Source organism: Myzus persicae, unplaced genomic scaffold, assembly GCF_001856785.1.
Source record: "Myzus persicae strain clone G006 unplaced genomic scaffold, MPER_G0061.0, whole genome shotgun sequence".
Lineage (NCBI taxonomy): Eukaryota > Metazoa > Arthropoda > Insecta > Hemiptera > Aphididae > Myzus > Myzus persicae.
This window is the reverse complement of record NW_019101697.1, coordinates 187007-213293: the sequence shown is the minus strand read 5'-3', so window position 1 is coordinate 213293 and position 26287 is coordinate 187007. Positions and strand designations below refer to the sequence as shown.

Sequence of the window (26287 nt, the reverse complement as noted above, 5' to 3'; positions counted from 1 at the left end):
TTTAAGTATACTTTTTTTTTTGTTCAAAGGATAGCGACTAAATTCAAATAACATTTTTGCGTGCGAAGCGAAAAAACACTAGTGCGGTCCGGCGAACACGGCCAGTGGAAAGGGGTGGGTGGTGTGGAGTGGGGTGGGGCGGTCGGGCGGACGTGAGTTGCAAAAAGATGAAAATATCATCTCGTGCAGCATGACAATTATATATCGGTACCTATATTATAAACTCCAATGTGATGGCGATTCGCGGGTAATAATGACTACAACATATAATAATAAATTAATAATATATATTACTTAATGTTTATACTGTAAAATATTATGCTGGTGATAATGCGCGCATAAAATATAATATGTTTTATGTGCGGGGACTTGCGTGAAAGATAAAAAATAGGTATTAAATAGTTATTAGTCCTAAAACGTGGCAGCGGCGTTATTATTAATATACAATATATCGTACGGTTAGAATGTGACTGGCGCGAAATGTCGTTAAAATTTTTTTTATTTTAATCGAGCCGCCAATAGTGGTATCCGCGTGGCGTGGACGAAAACATTTTTAACGCGTAGTAGTATTATATTATGTTAATATAATAATAATATTATATTATGGTGTGCCGCTGCACGTGCGTACCACCGATGGAGGTAATGTGTTCGTGCGCGGGAAAAGTGCACAGGAAACTTGAGACGGAGTAGTGTATTGTATTAAATATATATATATATATATATATATATATTAATATCATCACAATGCGTAAACATTTTGTTGTTTATCACTTTTTGGTACCAATTTGTGTCGGCGGTCGGGGCGAAAGAAACGAACCTACCGCCGCTGCTGAACGGTTCGTAAAAAATAAAACTTAACTTTAAAACGTATGGCACTGTGGTACATATTATAATAATATAATAGATGTATACGACCGTATAGGGATTGTGTTGAAAAACTATTTTCGTTGAGCGCGTGATAATATAATAATAACAAAGAATAACTACTATTATACTAGACCATTGATTTGAATCTCGGTTACTGCGAATAATTTGTCGACAATAATATACATATTATATATTATATATTATGGTGCGTTTGGAATTATAATAATCGTCAACATGCGAGTGCAATGTGTCTATGACAATGACATAATATAATAATATTATGAGTGAGTGGTATACGTTTGCAAAAAAAAAAAAAATAATAATAATAATTCGTCAGACTTTTCGTATAATATTGTACGCGTGACTCCTCATAATAATATATATAGGCATAGCACAGTAAAATAAATTATATTATATTTGTTCAAAAGTATAAAGAAATTAAAGTTCTAAGAAGGCCCTTACCACTCCCGTATGGCAGCATATATATATTTATATAATTTTTATATACACATTGTTTTAATATTATTATTATGTATGATATATGCGCAGCATCCGATAACTCAGGAGGTGTAGAGGGACGAACTCTGGACATATACCATCATAATATTAACATTTTATATTATTATACAAAAAGGAAAAACAAGTATTATTTTGAGATCTTTTTGTGTTTTTTTTTCTTCGAGTTAAGGTAAATTAAATTTATCTCTATAAATGTACAAACACACTGCACACATATTATATAACGTACCATTAGGTCAGTGCGTGTATGAAATGTGTGCGAGTGTGTGAGTGATGGTGTTGTGGAAATGGGGAGGGGAAGAGAGCCGGCGGCCGCGTTCAACCGAAACACACGTCCAAACAGTAAATCAGACAATTGCAAAAACAGCTGTCCGTACACTTCTTCTTGTTCTTCTTGCCGGTGCCGCTGTTCTTCTTGTTCTTCTTGCCGCCCGTACAGCAGAACGACCGCTTTGGCGAGTCGAACTCGGACGACTGACTGCTGTCGTCGCCGTCGCCACAGTGGTGTGGGTCACTCGCGGTGCCTCTGAACGACGAAGACCGCCGCTTGATGACGTACGACAGCCCGCCGCCGGCGCCCGCGGCCCCGTGGTTCCGTCTCGCCCGCGGCGTGCTCATGTACTCAAGCGTTTCCTTGGTCAAACGCTGGCAGGTCCACTTCGGTTGTTTTGGGTTGAGTATGTGCTTCATGAGCACCGCCGTCTCCTGGGCGTTGAGCAGGCCGCTGGGCATCGGGCCCGACAGGAACTCGTTGGCCGTCATCTGCAGGTAGCGCACTGACAGCAGCACCGTGTCGTCCAGCACCGCCCGTCGGTTGGCCACCGTCAGTTCTAAGTGCTGCTGTTTGCACTTGTGCGTGCACCACCGCTCCAGCGTCGTGAACAGCACCTGCAGCACACATTTAGCATACGTTAGTATAGGTACAACACAATATGTAAATACGATATACATATTATAATATACGTTATGTGTTTATGTATAATTAATGCGTAAAAACATAAATTATTATCAGAATATTAGTATTATATTGTATGACATTTAATATTATACTATGTACTTAAACCTATAAATTATGATCCGCATATGTACCGTTATACCTAAATAGTTTGATGTAATCTTTAAAACAAAGTATGCGACATGGCGCGAAACTCGTTGAACATTGTTAATAATTAAGGAACAGATCACAGATCACAGATGACCCCTCCCCCTCTTTGTGAAACTCCAGATGGGGTTAGAAATTATTAATATTTTACTTTATATCAAGCCCTTTAAACCATTGATATCTGTTATTATGGTCAGATCTGAACAAGGATATTCGAGGCTACCAAAGAGTCCAGTGTTTGGAAAGAACGTCGTTCATGAACGCACGTTCACGCGTTCACGTTCATAAATAGAGAACGATACGTGAACGTCACTCGTATTTTTAAAATAGAACGTGAACGTGAACGGCGTTTATATTTTTAATGAAATTAATCGATTATTAAGAAGTTTAATTTATTTACCATTTAATAAATATATTTTTAAAATATTTTAATCAATCATATTATAATAATATTTTCCATCATAGTTCCTATGATATCGAATTTAAATTTAATTAGTAATTACTGAGAAAAAAAAATTAAATGAACGCCCAATAAATGCGTTCATTTTTTGAATGAACGTGAACGTGAACGCGAACGAGTTCCTTTTTTAAGTACTGAACGTGAACGTGAACGAGTTCATTTTTTTAGTGAACGTTACGAACACTGCCAAAGACTAAACCCTGCAGATTCACGAAGATCACGGAAGAATCAAAAACTTTTTGGAAGTCAGTATATATCACATCAAAATTGGACCGATGATGAAATTAATCATAAATGTAATTTCGGAACATTAAACAAGTGATAGTAGACTAACTCGGTCGAAAGTCTTGCTGTTCTTAAATAAAGACAAGATTGATGGATGATAGGAAAGCGTTTAAGACAAGAGACTTAAACATTTTGGATACACGGGATTATAAGACAATTGGGCGATAATTAAAAACAACAGACAGGAAATAACTAGACATACATAATATCTACATAATATATTAATATTATAATACGAGTATATATACGTGCACCACGATTGTCTGTTGTAATTATCATCACAAAATAATGAAAGTGTATTATGTATTATCATGTAATACGCTGTTGACGTTCATCTATAGTACCTAACTAATATTGTTTTCAACATTCCTCAGTCGCAAAACATGTCGATTAAACCCTGTATTCTGATTTAAATAATGACCGTGTGCAACAAAATCCCCCTGCTATATACGATATACCAGGCACGGATCCAGAGCAAGGATCTGGGGGAGGGGTACAATTTTTGTTAATGTAAAATTACAATATTGGAATCACTATCCATGAACGAAAATAGTACTAACTTAATTTGTGCACCCCAGAATGATAAGTATAATAATATGTTATATTATTAGACATACATATAATTTGAAATATAGTATTATCAGGACTGTAGAAATATTAAAAAAATGTGGGAAATATTATGTATGGGGAAGGGGCGCTGAGCCCCTAGGCCCTAGATCCATCCCTGCGACATACGCACGTGTAGGTATAGCCGTATAGGCATGTTATGTGTTAATCTCTAGGTAAATGCAATATAATACATGAGCGTCGCCTCACCATTTCATTGGACACAGCCAGTCCATCTCGACGAAGTAGTTCCCTGAGCTCGACCGTATCAAGTTCGTCGACGCTCTCATCAGTCATCACCCGATCAGCGTTCCTGTCGATGAACGCGCCACAGTACGCCAACAGCGTGTCGTAGTGCTGGACCATGCGAGCGAACGCCTCAGAATGAGCGTCGTCGGCCGCCACAGCCGACGGCATCAAGTCTTGTAATGGCGGCGCCGTGGCCCGGGCCGTGGCCACTGGCGAACAAGCGGCGGGCTGTTCACGGCGTGGCACAGTCTGGCCACCATATAGCCTTGCCGCATGGTACACCATGAGCACCGTATCCACGGTCAGGTTGCGAGTCAAGTAGACGATGCACTCGTCAACCAGGTCCACGCACATGTACTTGTTGGCCAGCCCGAGCGTCTCCAGGGCGGTCACCACAGATTTCAGTTCCACCTTGTTTTTGTACATAAACCTGCAACAAAAAGAACGGGGTTTATGATATATGTATTGGCATATAATTTTACTATTGTAAATTGTTATCTTTATTCGCGGTTATGTATTGGACTTAAAGTTAAACGTTTTTGTGGCTCAAGGCCCTCACCCGCTCCCAAAACTTGTCTTCCGTGCGTGAGTTTCATTTCAAAGTATAAGTAGGTCTACTAATCAGTTATAGGTACAACAAATTGGTATTAAAAAATCCAGTAAATGGACAGTAAATTATATATTTTAGTATTTCAATTTCAATTCTTGTATACGTATTTAAACTGATTAAATTTGAATGTATATTGTATATATATTATATATTATATGATATATGTATATTTGTATAATACATATATTTAATTGAGTCAAGTTGCCAGGTTCTGAATCGATATTAACTTTAATATGGTTGATATGTGAACTTAAACAGCTGCAGGTTTTTACAATCATAATTAGTTTTAAACTTTGGAGGCTCGTTTTTCATTGTTTCATGCACTTGACTATAGTGTAATAATTAGACACGCTCGAAAAACACCCTAACCCATTCTAACCCCTATGAATAAATGTTTCATTTTTATTACTAAACTTTAATCTAGAAAAACTTCGTTTATTCGCACACGATCCTAAAAAAATATTTATTTTTCTATAGAATCAATTGTTCAAGAATTGTATTCTTTTACTGTGGCTGTTCACAATTCTTTTTGTGGCATGACAAATAACCGAAAAAGGTTTCAAAATTAATTGCAATTAAACTTACAATAGTTTATTTTTTAAAAGATCTTTATTTTGGATGTTAATGTCCAAAGCCTAGAGGTTGCTATATGGATTCACAAGATACATGATATATTTAAAAATATTTTATGGACAGGCAAGAGTTTAACTGCACTTAATATTTATGATTATGACGGCGTTAAAGTTATTCTGCTTTTCTATTTTAAAACTTTTCATAATATACATATTTTATACTAGGTATGTGAGTAGTATATATTTTAGGCAATAAAAGCGCAAAGCATCATTATGAAGATTAAAAATAAATTCACCCATGAAATGTCATTTGATTTATTGATTATATGCCTAATCGTTTCTATAAATCTCCAAACCTCCAAAATTGATCAGCATAATATTTTTTTTTTAATGGCATGTATAGGTAACATCTTTTTTAATGGCACAACGCCAATAAGTACACTGGACACGGTGAATATGACGATTTCAGGCTGTGATTGATAGAGCACGGAAGATTCTTTAAAATCCTTGTTATTTATTATTTTTATTTTTATTACTATCAGTTGGATAGAATCAATCAAATATTACATCAATGGGTTAAATTGTGATACTTGATAAAAATGCTCTTCTTAGAATATACTATGCAGGTTTTGCCATGAGTAATTTTATTAATTATAGTCTGTAGTCAATATGAACTCGAATTTAAATTCCCTTGAACTTAAAAAACTAACATAATAGAACTAAGCAAAAGGTAAGTAAATATTTGTGTATTTTATTTATTCATAAATAAAAATACTCTTAATCTCAATAATTTAAAAAAAAATTAAAAGCAAAAAGTGATTCATAATAATATATCTAGTACAATATATTGCCTAACAACAGAAAACAATTTATTCAACCTATACGCACTAACGATGTTTGTGTATTACTATATAAAAGAAATACATTTTATACAACAACAATTCTAATAACAACTTTTATTGAAAATCTAAAAATTTAACTAAATTATATTATATTTTAAACGTTAGTGTTTCCATCGTTTTCATATATTGGTACTATGCATACATATCTATTTCTATAAATAAACGCATTCACTGTGCTTGTGTGAGTCACAACTATAGTAATACATTTTCAAAAGAAATACCTAAAAGGCTAATAATAGAACATAAAACTAAACTTATTTAAAATAATCTAAGCTGCTTGTATTTAAAATATATTGATGCTTTTCTTTTCCCCACATCGATTAAAGTCGCAAAGCCCGCGAGTGCCGCAGTTGCAAGAAGTTGATTTTAATCATGTATAGAAGAAAAAAATTCCAAGAAGTCGATGAATGATTAAGCCAGAGGGTTAAATATCATAATAATTCGATTTTTTAGGTTTCACCTTGAAGTGATCAGCACATTTAATTTCATCATTGTATTTCTTTTTGTACAAAATTCGGAAAATATTAATATTTTACAATTTGATATGAAAGGTTCAGCGTTCAGCTGATTGCCCCCCTCCCGAAATGTTTTCAAAAAATATCTGTTTATGAACATGTCCAAGTAAGGTTAATTAATTCATTATTTTTACATATGACCCCTCCCTCCCTCTCCTTTGTGAAATGTCTTCTGATACACAGGCTGATATGGTTACCAATAGTTTTGATACTAACCAGTTCATATCGCGTACATATAACCGTGTTTACGGTGTACCTTCCACTAAAATTTTTTCCAAAAACAACATACACGAGCACACATACATACATAATAAATATATATACATACATAGAATGTAATCTGACACCATATTGTTCATTGAGTATAAATTCTATAGAATTGATGCTCATTGCTGACATCTACAGTGACACACTGTGATAACTGATAAATTTTAAATCTAAGTACAGATATATATATTCTTTTTAAGTATTATTAGTATACTTGCACTCTTAAGTCTATGTATATTGCATATAGTATATAGATACCCAAGTGCTCGTATATCCAAGGACAATATGCTATTATATTAAACGAATGAAAAAAAAGGTTTGCAATTGTAATAAAGACAATTATATTATGCCACACACGCCGCAGTAAAAAATAATATATATTTTATTTATTATTTGCCATTTTCTTATCTCGACAGGAAAATGTATACGTACACCCAAACAGGATAGTAAATAGTCGTTTTTCGAAGTAAATAATAAGTGAAAAATTTGATGACTTGTTTTTTAATCTATTTACATTTCTGACCTAAATGCGTTACACAATGTAATTAATTCCATCAAAATGGTATAATTGCATACATTGATGTATTACCTATGCATAATTATTAAAATAGATACTATGCATATGTTTTATACAAAATTTTAGGCAAAAATATATTTCAGTATGCATTCTTCAACAAACACATTTTGTAATTTAAATGTATTCATATATACATGAAGTAAAAAGCAGTTGAAGAATTGTAAAGAATATTAGTTCCTGTTAAGCCGTTTGTCGAGTTCCATAAATTAAACCAACTGTTTAGTATATTATAGCATACTCCAGCAGCGTTGGCTCACACAAACGACTTAATTAAATCATATTATCAAAAGATCCTAAATGGAATAATCAACTGCAACTATTCTTGACACTTTAGAACTTAATATTTGTAATTTTGTAGGAAACTAACTGCATCAATTTTGGTACATAAACTGGCTAAACTTAATTGGAATATTATATTACCTATGTTAATATAAATAACTTTGATGAATTAATAAGCATTTGATTTTATATGATACAATCTCATTGGACTCAATTATTTTTTCATAGGCTACAATGTACGTAATTGGTTCGCGCAGTGTTGCGTCTTATATTAACCTTCTTTACTACACGTACTCATATAATATGAATAAATACATAGTTCCTACATGGCTACATGTATTAAAATTTTCCAGCGATTTAAATGGTTAAATTTCAAAGGAATATTAATGTCCGAACGTGTTTAACTTTCAAATTTCAATTAAAATTTGACGTTAACCGATATCGATATAACTACCATATTATGTACTTTGGCATAAACTCAAAAATATAATAGTATAATCATTTCCGATTTGTATAATCGGATTCATAATTAACGTACTTCAATTTTTGTAAATTGAGTTTTTATAAAAGACGTGACAAGACGTGTTTCTGAAACGATATTTTAGAAATATTAGCTGGAAAAATTTCAAGTTCCCACGAATACCTAGCTATAATATTGATCGATTCAAGGAAGTAGGTAGTAGGAACACCGCTATCTGTCGTCCTTGTCCAACTTACATTATAGCATGACGTGCTCAAGACAAAAAATTATTTTACTTATTATTATTATTAATTAAAAATTATTATGAACTATGCCAATTTTCAATAAACGTCGATGTACATAAAAAAGTAGTAAATACTATAATATTAAGTGGAACAATATGGTAGCTAAAAACATGACGATTTGCGATAAATGATAATATTAAATATATGAATCAAATAGTTATGGGAAAAAAATGTTCAGTAAGGTTTTTTTTAACAAATATAAATGAAAATATTGCAGCCATTTAATTTCAAACAACGATGCATTTCGCTTTAATAAAGTTGTGTAGTACTATAATAATTACGTAGTGCGAAACCCTCTAGAGTCTAGGACAACATGATTGCGATCAATATATTTCTACGTACGACTCGTATACTTCCTACGAGTGTGTACTCAATCGTGATACATAGATATAAGTTGTGTTTAACATTTTTTTTCTTAAGAACCGACAGCTGTTTCTAACTTGCATAGACATAACATATTTGTACTATTATAATAAGACATTTGGGTTTGTATAAAAAATACTATATTATAAAATACTCAGGAAGATATTAAATATAGACATTTCTCGATATCCTAACTTGAACGATATTTACCCGACGCAAATATGTCATCGTGCCATAAATGTCTTTGTCATAGAGTACCTATACGCCATAGTTTAAGTGTATGACACCAAACAATTTATCGTAGCACACTAGCACCTATAAAGAAACAACGACTCACTTGAGTAGGTTGTCGAAGGCTCTAGGGTCGTCATCCGGTATGTGGATCGGGGTGCCTTTTTTCGACCAAGGTTCCCGGAGCATGGCGTCGAAGACCGGGTATTGACATAGCACATCTATGTGAGCAGGGAACCTCCAACATTCGGGATCTCCGACCAAAAATGTGACGTCACTGCCCGCTTCGCTGTTGTACATGTTTTTCCACCTGAAATCATAAAAAAAAACAATAATATTATACAAATGTAATAAAGCCATGTAGGTGTGCATTTCACGGGCAAAGTACGAAATGGACAGTCACACACTGCGCCCAGGGAGGGTCAATTTATTGTTATTGTTTAGGTTTTAGTTCATTCTGAGATCCGAGTATAGTAAAATGTATATATTGTCCGGACATAGTGCACCGTGACTAAATTTCAGTGAACAAACTGCAAAGTATATAGATACACAGATAATTCGCAGGGAATGCATTTATTAGAATAATTCTGCATTAATTGTATAAATATATATATATAATATTAAGTTCCATTATAAAATAGGTACTAAAAATATAGTAGAGTAAACTAACATTATCCTATTTTTTAGTTTTTTTTTGATACAAATATACAATTTACAATGTTTACTATGAGTTTACCTGATTTTATGTTTTGTTTTTCAATTGCCTAATACTGTAAATGCTTAATTTAATTTAAAACTTTATCCGCAATTATTATTATGTACCATACCTAGTCCAATAATTTACACATTTTGTAATCTATTTCTCAGTATATACCATGTTTTTGAATCGATGCCTTATCTTGTTGATATTTTTATAGATAGTTTTGTCAAAGCAAATATTTTATATTTATTTTAATATCGACGGGGTTCTTAACGAAAATTTCGTTTTTAAATAATTATGTTAACACTCAAATTGTTATTAAAATTGGTTAGTCGGACGTTTTTTGTAGATAGGTACCTATTTAGTCATTTTTATTACGTATTTTAAGGATACTTGATTTTTAAGCATATTGAATTTTAATGTTTATAAGTTTATAAGTGATAGAAAATAAAAAAATCTATCCCTGATTATTAATTATATCATCAGTTATTTACTTTTATTGTTGTTGACATTTTTACAACTACTTTTTAGATTCTCCGAGGAGCTATATGAATGTATTGATTTAACAATGTGTTTGTATATGTGCGTCTGTATGTTATGTGTGTGTAGTGTGTGTGTGTATGTATGTAACATGTATTCACGATTGATAGTAGACAAAATGCTTTGATTTTCAACTTCAATTTCTTTTCTGGTAAGAAAGAGAATTTAGTTGATACTTTTGGGAAATCAAAATTAAAAATTCTAAGTACTTTTCAAAATAATGGAAAAAAACTAAAACAAAATTAGTGAAAATTAGTTTAAAACAATAAATAATTAATTATTTTTGTTGCAATTCAAAAACGAATAACAATAGATATCGACAATATCGTAATTTACATTGATATTTTCTATAAGTACGTCAAGGTGCAATTTAAAAAATGTATTTCTGAGATATTCATAGATAATTTTTTTTTTAATGTTAGTTTTTTTTTTGTTAATATTGAAAAAAAATGTTGATCTAACAAAAAGTTTGACAATTTAATACAAAGTTCTTCATACATTTGTATTGTAGCTATTTAAAAATAAAAATAGATACACAAGCGATAAGTACGTTTTTTTTGTATAAACATTGAAGTTCAAATGTTGACATCATTACTAAAATTTTGAAATTGTTTTATAGTTTAAAATGTATTAAATGTTTAATTGCTACAGTTAAGTCTTGAAAACTTAATACAAGGTTTCTCATAATATTATAGTAGATAATATTGGAATTTAAAAATTTACAAAATAAACAAACACAATTTTTTTTATTGACTTTTAAAGTTAAAATTTGAACAAATGTATATAAAATTTTAAAGAAGATTAACAATTTTTGTTACTTTTTTATAATTATTGATAAATACTAATAACAATTATGAATCAGTTGATTATTAAATGTATCCATAAGTACTACATAATGTAGGTACTACACAAATTAAGCTAAGAATTCAGTTAAAATATTTTATCATCCACTATCATCAGTTCAGACTCAGGGTATCCATCAGTTAACATTTTTTTTAAACACAGATTATATAATAGAAATGTCTACTATATGATTTACTTATAATGTTATTTTAACAAAGTAAAAGTTTCTTTTCCTTAGTACATATTTCCCAAAATGTGAACAATGTTCGAGTATCTTAGTTTGCTAACTACTAAGACAAATATTAGATTATAGCCGCACGAAATCACTCGTAAACTTTTGACTCGACGTCCGTCGCATAGATTGTGGTAAATGTTGTACAGGTTCAAGGACCGTCGTGATGCCGGCGTTTCAATAAAAACGTATTCGTCATCGTAATATGCAGGGTTATTAGGATTTTTCGAATTAAGTTTTTAATGATAAAATGTAGAAATATATCGGAAGCAAATTTTAATTATATTATTAGTGCATACAATAATATAATATAGTTATAATATGACATGATAAAATATATGATTTATAATATTTATATACATCGAATAGCGTTCATCAATCACGGTCGTCGAGGTCGCTCACCATTGTCACAAATTAACAAATACCATTTTTTTGATTACATGCGCGTATTATGAGTAAAACGATAAAAATATAATTCCATGATATTACATTATTATTATTAAATGACTACACGCATGGAACAGTATTTCCCTGTAGATCGACCACGTGTATTTAATATGTACAAATTGTACTCGGGTGTAAGTGTTCAAGTGTGTAACAATAGAATAACGATCAGATCTTATTCAAGTGACTTTGGACCACAAAGATTCTTTACAACATTTCAAAATATTAAGATAAAAAAACAATGTGGTATATTAAATATATGGGCACAAGGATCAAGGGAAAAGTAACGTTTTAGGTATTTGAAAAATATAAAAAACAGTCAAAGAGTAGCACATTAATATTTCATAGTAGGTGCATAATAAGCACTGCAGTATAGTCTTACATTTGGACATTGATGCATGTTGAACATATTATATTGACAAAATCTGTGTCTGTTCTTTTAGGGAAACATTGATGATAAGACTGTATGCATATTATTGTTTCGTAAGACTCGAAAACAGGTCTGATCGCAGTAAAACGACCACATGTGTAAAAAATAAAATAAATAACACGCAAACAGAGTAGTTTTTTATAAAACACACAAGCCATCAGACAATTGGAGTTGGCGGAAGAATAGTTTATAATAATTTATATTACGGGTGATGGGGTTTTTTCCTTTACACATTGCATCGATTAGGTATATGTATTCAATAAACACGTCTTATTAATGTACAGTTGTTATTATTACATCTTAAAATAATAAAGGATACTATATATTATAATAGAGAGTGCATTGAAATACATAATATAATAATATAATATAAATAAATAAATTATACACACGAAGTCGTCTGCACAGCGGGATACTTTTTTTATTTCCCTATGCAATTATTATAAATTAATTAGTTTGTAAAAACCACATTATATGTATATATTATTTTTGTAATAAGCACCACTTTGTCGAATGTAGCCTCCGATTAAATACAACACGACTCGAAATCATTGAAACGGTTAAGAGCAGTCGCGCACTGCTATAATATTATAGGTTTATACGTCATGATTACATGAACTGAATTAACTGCCGAATTCGTATATTATGTTAATGGCACCCATGCACATTAAAAAAGTAATTTTAAAATGACCATTTGACTCTAATACATATTTACAGATTTATTTACATTTATTTACAGAATATAAATAATATAATATATTACGGAGCTCGACAACAATGCAGCTGTAGCCATATGATGATTGAATAGCGCAAGCGCGTTATAACTAGTACCTAACCAACATCTTTACGATCATACGTCGGTGGTTACAGAGGATTTTGTCGTTGTATGGACAAGAGTTTCAATCGTTTGAAGATCTCCGCTTAGAAAATACCCACTCATCGAGATCACGAATATTTTTCATCACTTTAATATATGATGACGACGATGTATTTATTATTTATAGTATATTGTATACACATATCACTCGTATAGTCATATCAGTCATGAATGAGCTAATTCTAAATTAAATTATTTGTCGTTGGCCAGCTTCAAAGGTTTGATTTTAGTGTTTTGAAAGCTCCGTACAATAATAAAAATATTCAAAATGATCACTTGTAAATGTTTAAATTCAATAATAGACTCGTGTGTTGATAAATCAATTCAACACCAAGTAAAAGTCACCTATGACTTATATTAAATGCAACAACAAAATTGATCAAGATTTTCCAAAAATGACCTAATTAAATTATTAATACATTTCAGCAGCAAACCAAAGTCCATAGACAATAAAATTGTGCAATCAATCACTAGTTTAATATGTGTGATATATTATGTTGGAACTTGGTAAGTATAATATCAGAAGAATTACTAAATGTTGAATCGGATTTTGAAAACGATTTATCATGGAGTTTATCAGTATCTATGCTTCAATTTAACAAAAAACCTATACTGTAGGCACCTACAGACTACAAATATATTACAGACTACGATGGGTCGATACCGTATATTCGTAGGCAACACGCAGCTCCTGCAGTGTAGAAGTAATAATATGATATTGAAAATTGAACAAAACACCGGATTCCCATATAAATATATAAGAATACAAAATGCAACAATAAGAATACAAATGATATGTCTCGATGCAGGAGCGAAAAAAATGTATATTACATTATATAGATGTCGATCCGTTTATTGACGGACGACAGACGAAAAAGAAGACGGTTACAATGTGCGTGTGTATAGGCATTTATGCACTTATATTATGAGGTATTATAATATTATGTATAAAGCTGATGTACCTGCAGCGATATAATTTTACGACTGCTACACCCACGTGTGAAAATATTAAATATGCTAAAATTTGCAATATCGGGAGGCATTCAACCGCGGTTAACCGTGTGTTATTATATAGGCCGTACACACGCATTGACGTCCTCCGTATACATCACCCTTTGGTAGTAGTACAATAATCCTTCAAATTTATTGTGTCAAAAAGTATAAGGTCGCATTCCTCTAACGTTATAATAATAATAACCACAATATAATATATTGTCTCGCCTCGTCGATCCCGTATTTCTGCACCCCTTTCCACCATCTTTTCTTTTCGTTTTTATTCGCAGGGTGATTCGCAGGGTGCGAACTGCGTAGTGCTCGCGATCTCCGCACTTGACCACCGTTTTCGTACACAGCATAACGGTACAATAAGCCGACAGTATTATGCTATTATTATTATTATTATTATATACATACATCTTCGCTACAGGGTCTCACACAATACATTATATATATATATATATGTAAATATATATAATATGGTATCATGGTGCCCATGGTGGTAACAATGTATATGTATAGAAAACGAAAATCGTATTATTATTATTAATCTCCATCGCAGGCCCGGCTCGGATTGCCCGAGAAGAGATTCTCAAAACGGTAAACATATACATTATACCTACACACTATATTATATAATTTATATATAGGTAGTTGCAGGGTGGTTTTTTTTTACAACGAACCATTGAACCATTCTTATTTATGTCACTACAAATGTGTATAAATGTAATTATGTGTTGTATAAATTATAACAAAACATTTATTACAAAACTTGTGAGTCGTTATTCGATGACTAGGGATTTTGGTGTAAAGTTAATGTCTCACATGCAAGAACTGTTAGCCGTTTCGGGGGGTCCAAATAAAAATATTTTTATATATATATATTGCAGTATTGCACTATGATGGTGCCTGATCGTGAGTAAAATCAAATTGTATAAATGTTTACGAGCATATAAGTTATAAATGTTATAATTTATTACATTATATCTTACCTGCCGTCTTTGGACGAGTTTTGCGGATACATGATTTTTTGCGACGACCCACGGTTTTCGACCAACGGTGACCCTCTGTCCTCTTTTATTGCAATAGGGGAAGATGATTTTCTGGTGGTACCGCTGTAAAAAAAAATATATATAAATTTCTTGACCTTGACGAGGGTATATTGTTCAGACTACACGGTTTGGGTTTTACTTTTTTATAACGCTGTATTTTTTTTAGGTATAGATAGTAGATATTGTATTTTGTACATTACATATGGCTTAAAAAACAAACCTGACTATTACTACCTGCTCAATAGCAGGGCTTCAAAATTGTGTGAGACAACAGTGGTTGGGATCGGTTAAGAACCAACATAATACCCACAATTTATGTCTACAATTTTTTTACGAACCCTAGTACGTATTTATAAATGTCGTTTATTCCAGATAAATTGACATTTTAAATGGTTTCAACTTCGAAACGTAATAAATTCTATTTCTTTACTATAAGTATATTATATAGTACCTTATAGGTAACACGACTTCAATTTGTTTTATTTTTTCATTTGTTTAATATTATCAGAAGTATAATATTTTATTGAAGATAATACAAATTGTTGAGTGCGGAGGTACACTTAAACTGACTAACTCGTTGAGTTATTATACTTAAATCAAAATACGATAAACGTCATATAATTCAAAATATTTCCCCCCACCTCAGTCGGATTCATCTACAAAACGAGGTACACTAACACCGACGTACTCGTGAATTAAGCCTACATTAAAACCAAAATACATCGAGTGCCGTATTTTATAATTGTTCGTTTGACGAAGTCTGCAAGTAATACAGTAATATACAATTAACATAATATTAAGCACAGTCACTCTTAATTTTCAGTTGCAGTTTAAATCGTATTTAAATCGTGTTTACTTATGGTTGAAAATCATATTCTGATCTTATAATTATAAAACTGTATTCTGAAAACCTCGGTTGAGTTAACTGATCCGTTTTAAATACAATACGTTTAGTGTTGCACTGTTGCTAAACTTATCTAACGTGTAAGCTGCGTCCGTCGATTAATAGATATTAACTCCGAGATTAGTGATCAATGATTATTAAGTTAATTGCACACTAAACCAAACCGGTCATTCTTCACAAAATCCACAAAAACTATTATTTTACAAGGGGTATTACGAACAATATTAAAGATCATGTCATCTGGACAATTTGATTGGTGCCGCATTATTAAATTACTATAAAATTGTTACAAATATTCTATTATAATCCTATATCAGTATTCAGAAACACAGCATAACCACATTTTTTGTTGTTATTTTAATTCGTTGTATGAAATAAAAATGTTAAATTTTTGAGTACTTTAACAAATAGAACGGAACATTGAAAATTCTATAACATTTATGAAGAAATCAATTTTAATACAAAACATATCATCTCATAAAAAAGTAAACATTTTTGTCGTTCTAAAGTCTTAGTATATTATAGGCAATATGATCTTTGACACAATTACATTCAAACACCTAAAATGATATACAGGGAAAAAATAGAAAAATAAAAATAATACTGTTATTCCGCCGAAATTATTTCAGCAGGGAAGCGCTGCAGATGTTCCAGCAGTTTCATACCTCCTGTAGCAGCAGGTGAACTACCGCTGCCGGTTATCATCGCCCTCTGTTGTCCATGACTGGGAGCGCAAAACGCAGAATATTTCGGGAACATTTCGCATAAGTCCAGCAAAAACAAATAAACTAGGGCGTTTTGTATTTAAAAGTACGTGATTGAATAATATTGCCGTCTGTTGACCTAGCTGTAACCAAATTCGTTTTTATCCGTAGCGATCACGAGTTACTAGATATTAAAATATTTAAGATATATAGTTTAATCCCAAACGACCACAGTCCACAATACTCGGCGATTTTCTATTTTTGTTGAATTTTGACCTTTGATTGGTAAAACAAGTTCACACTTTAGAACATCAATTTTTATAATACACATTAAATAACAATTAATGTAATGTAGGTAATATGGCATGTGAATATTATCTTCGGAGATTATTTTTTTTTTGCACGATCAATGTTCTCGCATTGTGCGTTTAGTTTTTGCATGAACAATAAATAGAAAACCAAGATAAAATTCATTGTCACATTTAGTATTACATATTATAATGATAAAATACAGGGGTGAAGGTAAACCGCCGTCAAGTCTTATCCCATTGTGCCACACAACAGTTATAATACATCGCGGGAAAAATCAGTAGCCCACCCTGTATATATATATACTTATACTTATCGAATAATGATAATTATAATAATTATCGGAAATTCACACCAAAACACACACAACGTTCGTTCTTTCCTGTGTGTCCACGAATACGTACACGATAAGGACACAACGTCGGGGGCAATGCACAGGAAACCTCGCCCTGCACACACACACATCCATGTATATACGCGTAACGCGTACGATTTGTAATGGAAAATTGTTTCCCGGCGGTTGCTTCTGTTAGACATATATTTATAGGGACAGCATTGTGTGCGCGCTGTACATCATGTACAATGTTATACAGTTTGCGGATCAAGTGCATGCGTATGAGTGTACAACCCAACACATTGACGAGATTTCATCTGGATCGCGATTCACATTCGTTTATTTGAAATTCCAGCCTCCAAGTCCGTAATCATAACAGTCTGCTGCAGCTATACACTCACTCTCACATACACACGCACACACACAATTCACTCTCTCGCTCTACAGTACAAATAAAATATTTGATTTGCTAATGCGTCTGGCTCGGTCTACGTTTACAGAGTACTACATACATAAAAACAAAAAGTATAGGTAATATAGTATGATGCGTATTTAGGGTATAAACATAACGCTGCAGACGCATTTTGATGGAATGACATTGAATACTTATATATTGATTTAATGTGTATTTATATAATATAATTTATAAAATATACATCAAATAGTGATACAATATTGAACTTATTTAGGTTATACATAGTTTTGTTTTATTATATATAGTTACTTTTATTTTAGTATATCATATGTATAAAACGTGGTACAATTTCAAAAATGTAACCCTCCTGTCCACACTCGTTCTGCAGTGAAACCTGAACTTAATTTTATTGAATACCTAACAATCAGACAAAAACCAAACGATCCACTCGAGATAGTGAGATATTAAAATATTATGAAATCTGTTTTTCACAAACTGCGTAATTTTGAATATAAGGTATGATTTATGAGTTTTTATTATACTTATAAGTTATAGGTGAATAGGTTATAAAAATTATCCAAACTACAAATTTAACATATTTTTGGTGTATTTTATTATGTAAATATGTTATATAGGATACAAAGTAATTATAGCTATATAATTGTTTTTAAAAATATCTTTATTATGTATATAAGCAAATATTATTTACTTATTAATAATTATATTATGAAATATTGATAAAACGATTAACTCAAATACATAAATCGACTGTCTACTTTAATAGTTACGAAATATTGGTTATTTTGTATTAACTTGTTATATGTATTATTTTCCATACTAATAAAAGAAAACATGTATCAATAGTTACCACTTACCTAGTGAGGTTACCCACAAAGTCATAAAGTGTCTATTGAATAGTATTATAAGAAAACTACAAAGCTTTGGACAGCATAGTAAGATCAATAAAGTATACTGGAAAATATTATATATTATTATAGGTACAATAATTACATTATAAATTCAATTTAATTTAAATAAAATAAAAATAATAACTTCTGAATAATGTGAATATGCAAGCCTGATGGATAGTCCCGCAGAGCCAGAATACAACTTTTGACGCTTAAGGACAACCGTCGTAGTATATTAATTGTCCTTGCCGCTTTACTTAACCTTTATCCCTATTTAATCTGACATTGACCTTGCACCCTATCAGTTATTAATACGTCAGTTTAACATTTTTTTTACATTTTTTTTACATATATTATATATAATATTTTACGGACATTTTAATTTAAAAATGTATTTTATAGTATTTATTTTTTTTACAGGAAATAAAAAAACATGAAGTATATTGAGTACACTCAACGATTTTGAAATTATTTGCTCACGTATATTATGTCTGTTGAAAAGTTTATCGGAAAAAAAATGTTTAATCGAAGTAATTAAAATAATTATGATGCAAATTCATGGTAAACGAGTGGGTCCAGATAAGTTGGTCCCAAGTACTTGGCTATAAAGTTTGAATGGCTTTTAAATATCATTAAAACACCAGATTGTACATACATGATCGTATTATGAAAAATGTGTATTCTTAAATAATAATCACATAATGCTTTTGCATACTTTCAGTTACTAGATAAAGCACGTAGGTAGTTACTTGTTTAATAGTAAAGTGTGCAGTTTGAAAGAAAAAACCTTTTTTCAGAAAGCTTCTGTAAAAGAAGAAGTTTAACAGCTCTACGTAATTCACCAATTTATGTCATTATAGTGTTAAAATATAGAACTAAATACAAATAGTATTTTATTATAAACCATAAAGTTATTTGGGATATAATTTATTGAACATTTAAAAATCGCGAAAACTGCGATAATTGATAAATGATAATAATGGTGTCTATATGGTGAAGGTAAGTACCTTAAAATACCTTTTAAATAAGCTATTGAATTCAACTAAAATAAATAAATCTTATAATTTTTTGATTTACCGTAGAGTGGTTTTGATAGCCGAGAACCTTCCTTGAAGTACATGTATTATATCCCACTATTTAAGACCAGCATCAGTCTACAATTTTTTTAATTTTTTTACAATTATTGAAAATATTTTTAGTTTGAGCGTTGCATATATTGACAAACATTGAGAACGCTTGTTTGCATATTATTTTACATTTTTAAATAGTATCATGACATTGGTCAAGAAATTATTCGTTAATTAAAATCGTAAAATCGTTGGCTGTTGCAGGGGTCATATAATAACGCGTACCAGTTACCTATAAATACTAAATAGGTAGTATTACAATACATATAGCTTTAGATTGCGCTCACAACAATAACCATTGATAGTTTGTTTAACAATTTCTTATAAATAAAGATGAAGCTAAATAATCTGTCTGTGATACATTGAAAAATCGTTCACATGAATTATTGCGGCAACTTGTAGCATATGCCATATACATATGTGTTGTACTATACATAATATATACTTATTGACTGTTGTCGTATATAATTACTATTCCACTGCTGGACACTACATAGGTACTTATAAAATCACTCGTTAAATATGGCCCATGTATAATTATTCTCGATTCGAACGATGGTGAGTGGCGACCGCTCTACGTGTGTACGCAATGAATTAATATAATATAAAGAAGTGGATAGTTATTATAATATTATATATTACGAGCGGGCGGGCACAAATGCTGCAGAATATATGGAAAAACCAAATCAGTGTATGATATAGCAGCACAAAACTATACATAACTCGCATATAATATTGTCATGTTAGAAAGGGGTAACCTTGATCAGAAAATGTTTAAGATGTGTTTTGTAAATAGCATCCTTTTCTATGTTCTGCAGCAGACAAGAAGTTGTAAAAAAGTATTCAAATTCTCTACTTATTAATTATTTTTAAATAGATATAAAAGAATGTAATATATTTAGGTAGGTACTAAATTGTTTCAAATTGTTTACTACAATGACTTGAGTTTATAACTAAATGCATTTGTAACAGCGAAGTTATATTATTGATTACATTAGGTCCTTAATTGTTCTATGATGGATAAGAGTATAAGAAAGTAAAAATTGTTAAACACTGCAAAGTGCAGACCTCGGAAAAAAACAACATACCCCCACGTCCGCAAAGGCTTGCAAAAGTCTCGAAAGAGTAATTTAAACACCAATGTGCAATGATGGCATATAAACATAATATAGGTATATACTATATACTAATATACTATAAATAAATACGAATCTGATGGAAAAAAATATCGGTCACCCGCCTCCGACGGCGCGCTCGCGTATTGCATTAATATCGCACTCAAGCAACGACGCGGCGAGCGAACGTGCCAAATTCTTTCGTCGGCTATTTCCGAACGCCGAGAGGACTTTGCGCGTATTATTTTTATCGGACACATCACCGCGGCCACCGCACTGATATACTTTGTAAACGTATTATAATATTATTATATACATGTTGCTACTGAGGAAAGAAGATAATATTATTATACATTTTGAGTTTAGACCTACGCTGGCTTTATTCTGAGGATTTAATTACCATTGGCCATTGCCTAAAATAGGAAGCCAGTGTTTATAATCTGTAGTTGGGTAATAGAGATAAATCTTAAAAAAATTTCTTTTCGTAATATAGAGGTAATGTTTAAAATCAACAAAATATATAATTAGGTATAATGTATATATAAATTCGATGTGTTGTCGAATGATATTCTAGCTAGATAACCGACGGGATCATGGAAATGTTTGGATCAATAGGTAAGTAATATAATTATTTAATCTAACTGCAACACTTTTGGTATTTCCTGCTGCCCGATTCGAGATCTACTGTCTATTAGAATAAGGCCTATATAATGTATGAACCCAAAGATGATATCGCAGGGGATCCGATACTGCTGCACGAACCGGAGTATTATACATATACGCCTAAACGGACTTTGAAAAAACTATTATCTACAATGACTGCTCGTCGCCGGCCGGTTACTTTTTGTTTTTTATTCGTTCCGGCAATACGACACAATAAACGGTTCACCTAAATTATAATGTGCTCGTATTTACATACGAAGTGGTTTTACCGGCAACGCGTACATATTATATACGTAGAGGTAAAAGCCAACCAATAACCGACCGACAGACCAACCTACCCACCCAACCTCAGTTTATATAATGTAATATTACTATACAATATAGAAATATAGTCTATATACAGTCCGAGATGGCATGGCTACAACAGTGAAAACACAAAAGGCGAGCGCGCGCGTATTCCGCCGGTAATTACAGTATTTTTCCCCTGCCACCCACCACCAACCACCACAACCAACGGTCTTCTAATAAACGGTAACGAGAACGGCGACGAAGAACGTATAATAATAATATATGTACAAATAATATTATATTGTATGTGCTGCAATCTTCGTTTATTATCGTATTGTTTTAACCAAGCGCTAGATGTCTGGATGATAAATTTTTGTCGAAAAATCTGATCGCGTGTATCAGCTGATCATATCAAATTTAGATTCAAGGGTCCGTATTTAGGTCTCGGTGGTATCTAATAAATAATAATACTATGTATAATCAATGATATAATATATAAAAGTACTATAATGTACCTATCTACTGCCATACATTTATATATACCTAGTACCTACCAATATAAAGATGAATTTACCTACTAGTAGATGACTTATTGGTAAAATTACAATGTATAGGTATAGTACCTAATACATAGTAATACGTAATATTCATAGACTATACCTATGGACTATAGGTATTCCCACTATTTGTATAAAATACGATTTTGTGCACATAATTTTATTACACAAGCTGTATTTACACGTTTTCATGTGTACGTAAAGTACCACATAGTGCGTACATGGTCGCATAGATACGTATTGGGTCTATTTTACTGGGCTACATAGGCTTTGAATGAAGGGGGGCTAAGAAGGCTATAGCCCCCCAAAAATTTTGTTAAGCCTCCTCAGAATAAGCAAAGAATTTCGGCAGCGTCGTCGATACCACGAGGGGAAAAAACGCCCCCCCCCCACCCAAAAAAAAAATCCACTACGCTACGCCTATGCTCAACTTAACATGTAAGTACTAATTTGTCACTTAGGTTAACTAATATTATATCCACAGAGTTAAAATATATATGTGGTTGGGGGTGCTACATTATGTATAGTATAATGTTTTTGTAATTTATTTAAAATTATATGACGAGACAACGATTTATTTTATAGTAGTGTACCAGCGTATCATATACACGATCTTATACATAATACATTCATATTGGTTTAAGAATCAAATTGTACCGAGTACCATTCAACTGTGTATAATATTATACATTATAATTGAAAAATATAATACATTCAATGTGATTAAATATTTCATTTTTGGTCACCGTATTATTTGATTTGATGTGAATTTTTTTTTGTTAATATAAAACTGTGTTGGTATGCGATATATATGTACATACGAACGTTATTGTTGTATCCAATGATTCTTACAAAAACAAAAATATAATGAAAGTTATGATATTTTATTAATTTGATATAAAAACAAAGTACCTATATACATTTTTTGAATGTTGTTTAAACCATTTAGGCTAAGGTTTATCGGTGTATTCCCATAACACGTTAGATATACCAAAAATATTTAATTGATTACAGTGGCAGCTATCTTTTAATCAGTATGTTGTTTCAGAAAAACAAGTAACATTTTGTTGGTGGGAGGGTGATTATTATTGATTAATAATTATTTATTATACAATGATATAGGATAACATAATTTAAAAAAATGTCACACATTAATGAATCATTGTACTAATAATAAATAATTATTAATCGACCAATTATCCAGTTTTTTTGTATTTTCAACTAAATACCAGCCATGATTATTGCAGATAAGCGGGTCCTTAAAAATATCCTCAGAAACATAAACTATTTTGAGAATAGCTGCCATTAATTGAAAAAAACATTTGTTTAGTAATTGCAGTAAGTCATCATATCTCCGTACTAAAATACAGAATAACCTAATATAAATGAGTACCTACTCAAATATTAGGTGTTTACATTTTTAGTTAATAATTATATAAATACCTAATACCAAGTTACACAAATATTAAATAATTGTTCAAATGTTTAGTTGGTTAAAGACGTAGGTACAGACGTTTAAATTAGTATTGTACCAATTAAATATTTTTAATTTATATGCTTTCAACTATTAATCCGAAAAAATGTTTGTACCTACCTCCTACATTAATTAGTTACTTATATCAGTTATATCGATATCTAAGTATTATCTGACAAACACAGCAGCTGCTGTGATGTAAAAATTCGTATGTATGGAATTAATTTAAGCAATATTCAAGTAGTATTCACTAAATTACAATTTTATTTTCTTAGAGGAAAATGGAAGTATTTAATTTAAACGTCAATTTATAAACTGAGTAAAAACGTTCAAAATATTGAAAATTATATTATATAAAACAAATAAAACATGAATAGAAGAGAGATAGAATACATAATATGTACCTAACTATAATAGTACAAATGTACTAATTGGTGTACACCATAAACGACAATATCGCATATATTTCACGAGATATAACTTTCTTGTAACTTTTTTTATAATAATATATAGTTTGTTTATCAGTAAATTTAAAATTTGAATACCTATAACGTATTCGTCGTCACTTTGAGGTTTATACTTAATAATTAAGATAGTTTAGGGTACGAGTATATATATATATATATATATATATATATATACAACGCTATTTGCTGGGAATCCAATGATATAATGATTAAATATTATTAAGTAACAACATTCTCATATACTGTTAGAATTAAAGTGTGTTGTAAACTTGTAACCTATATCCTTGTAATACCTAGGTATATTGATGAAAATTAATTTTAAATCTCCTTAAATAAACTAACTATCATCAGTAAAAAGCGTAACCGAACAATCGAATTAATCGTTTTTGCGGATTGTATAAAAACATTAATCTCGCACAATTTTCGACTTTTAAACGCATTACAGTGGCACAGCGCGTATCTAAAACGAGTAGAATATTATTATGATTGATTTATTGGCGTATTCGGCGTGCATACCTATACGTATAGGTACCTGGTACATATACATTATTATAGTTTGATAATAATTTATTAATCCGTTGAACGGCAAATAATTTATTGTCTAAATGTTTTGTACTATTTAAACGGCAGGGAATGCGTATTAAAATAATTTTAATATAGCATAGTTCAATAGAACACATCACGTGTGTATATATTATATTACCATGTAATTTATTATTTATGTGCTATAATATATATACACAAGTATCAAACGTACCATCTTATATACGAATATTAAATAGACGGACCTAACCACGTTTACTGGAAACTCAGGTACAAAATATTCGGACCCCGTTGCAATACCACATTTCACTAGGCAGTCGAGTGGCTATTATACATATATATTTATACATATACATACACAAACATATTTACTACCTATATAGAGAGGTATATAGGTACGTGCCTGCGACAGACGAAGGCAAAAAATAGCATGACAAATCTATCTAAAGGGACTGGATTTTTTTAAAGTGGATGAAAAAAAAAGAAAAGAAATAAAACCGACTCACCTAAGTCCCATGGTTGGCGATTTTGTGTGCACGTATTGACGTATTAAGAATAAAATTATGTAGGAATTGAAATATACGGTTTTAGGCTTGCAACTATAATATTAATATACAATACAATTAATTCGTGCAATATTCGAGTGTATTAGTCTTTTTCGACTAGTTGGGTTACGGCACTGATATTGACGGGTCAGTCTCGTCCATCGTGAATTGAAAAAAAAAAAGTTAAAGTATAAATGAAAAAAAATTCTCACGCGTTCGGAAAAAAATTTAATTCGCACTTGCAGGCCAACTAATAAAAAAACAACAACAAATATTCGCGTTTGATTTTTATCCAAAAATTGACGTGTCGCAATAATAATAATTATTCGTCGTTATAATTTTTCCTTTTAATAAAAATATTATATCGTGACATCGACAGGCGCACTTGGATTCGAACGAGCGAGCGCGCGTCAATAAACACTTCGTCGGTGACCAACAGGGCCAGTGGCGTCGACGGTGTAATCGCCGTACGAACGCCGGCGAACACACTGATCGGACGACGCGTGTCGTCGGGTAGACGACGACGACGACGACGATGCCGCCGCCGCCACCGCCACTCGCGATAAGGGTGCACGTCGCCGCCAGAGAAACGCCTCCCCTCCACCGTCGCCGGGTACACTATGATTAGCGGGTAGTGGTGCGGCGGGGCGA

At 31.7% G+C, this 26287-nt stretch overlaps 1 protein-coding gene across 1 annotated transcript; it reads right to left on the bottom strand.

Moving 5' to 3' along the window:
* Nucleotides 1-25897, bottom strand: LOC111030171 (BTB/POZ domain-containing protein 2-like). Its single transcript, XM_022309551.1, has 5 exons — nucleotides 25598-25897; nucleotides 15224-15346; nucleotides 9276-9479; nucleotides 4050-4518; nucleotides 1-2274 (listed from the first exon to the last, which is right to left on the bottom strand). The coding sequence occupies exons 1-5, from the start codon at nucleotides 25606-25608 to the stop codon at nucleotides 1705-1707; spliced, it is 1377 nt and encodes a 458-aa protein (XP_022165243.1). The 5' UTR covers nucleotides 25609-25897; the 3' UTR covers nucleotides 1-1704.
* Between the last annotated feature and the right edge of the window lie 390 nt (nucleotides 25898-26287).

Coding starts and splice junctions, on each gene's coding strand:
- LOC111030171 (XM_022309551.1), bottom strand. Junction 9,480..15,223: donor AACTCGTCCAAAGACGGCAG/GTAAGATATAAT, acceptor TTATGATTTCAG/GTGGAAAAACATGTACAACA. Junction 4,519..9,275: donor GCCTTCGACAACCTACTCAA/GTGAGTCGTTGT, acceptor TTTTTGTTGCAG/GTTTATGTACAAAAACAAGG.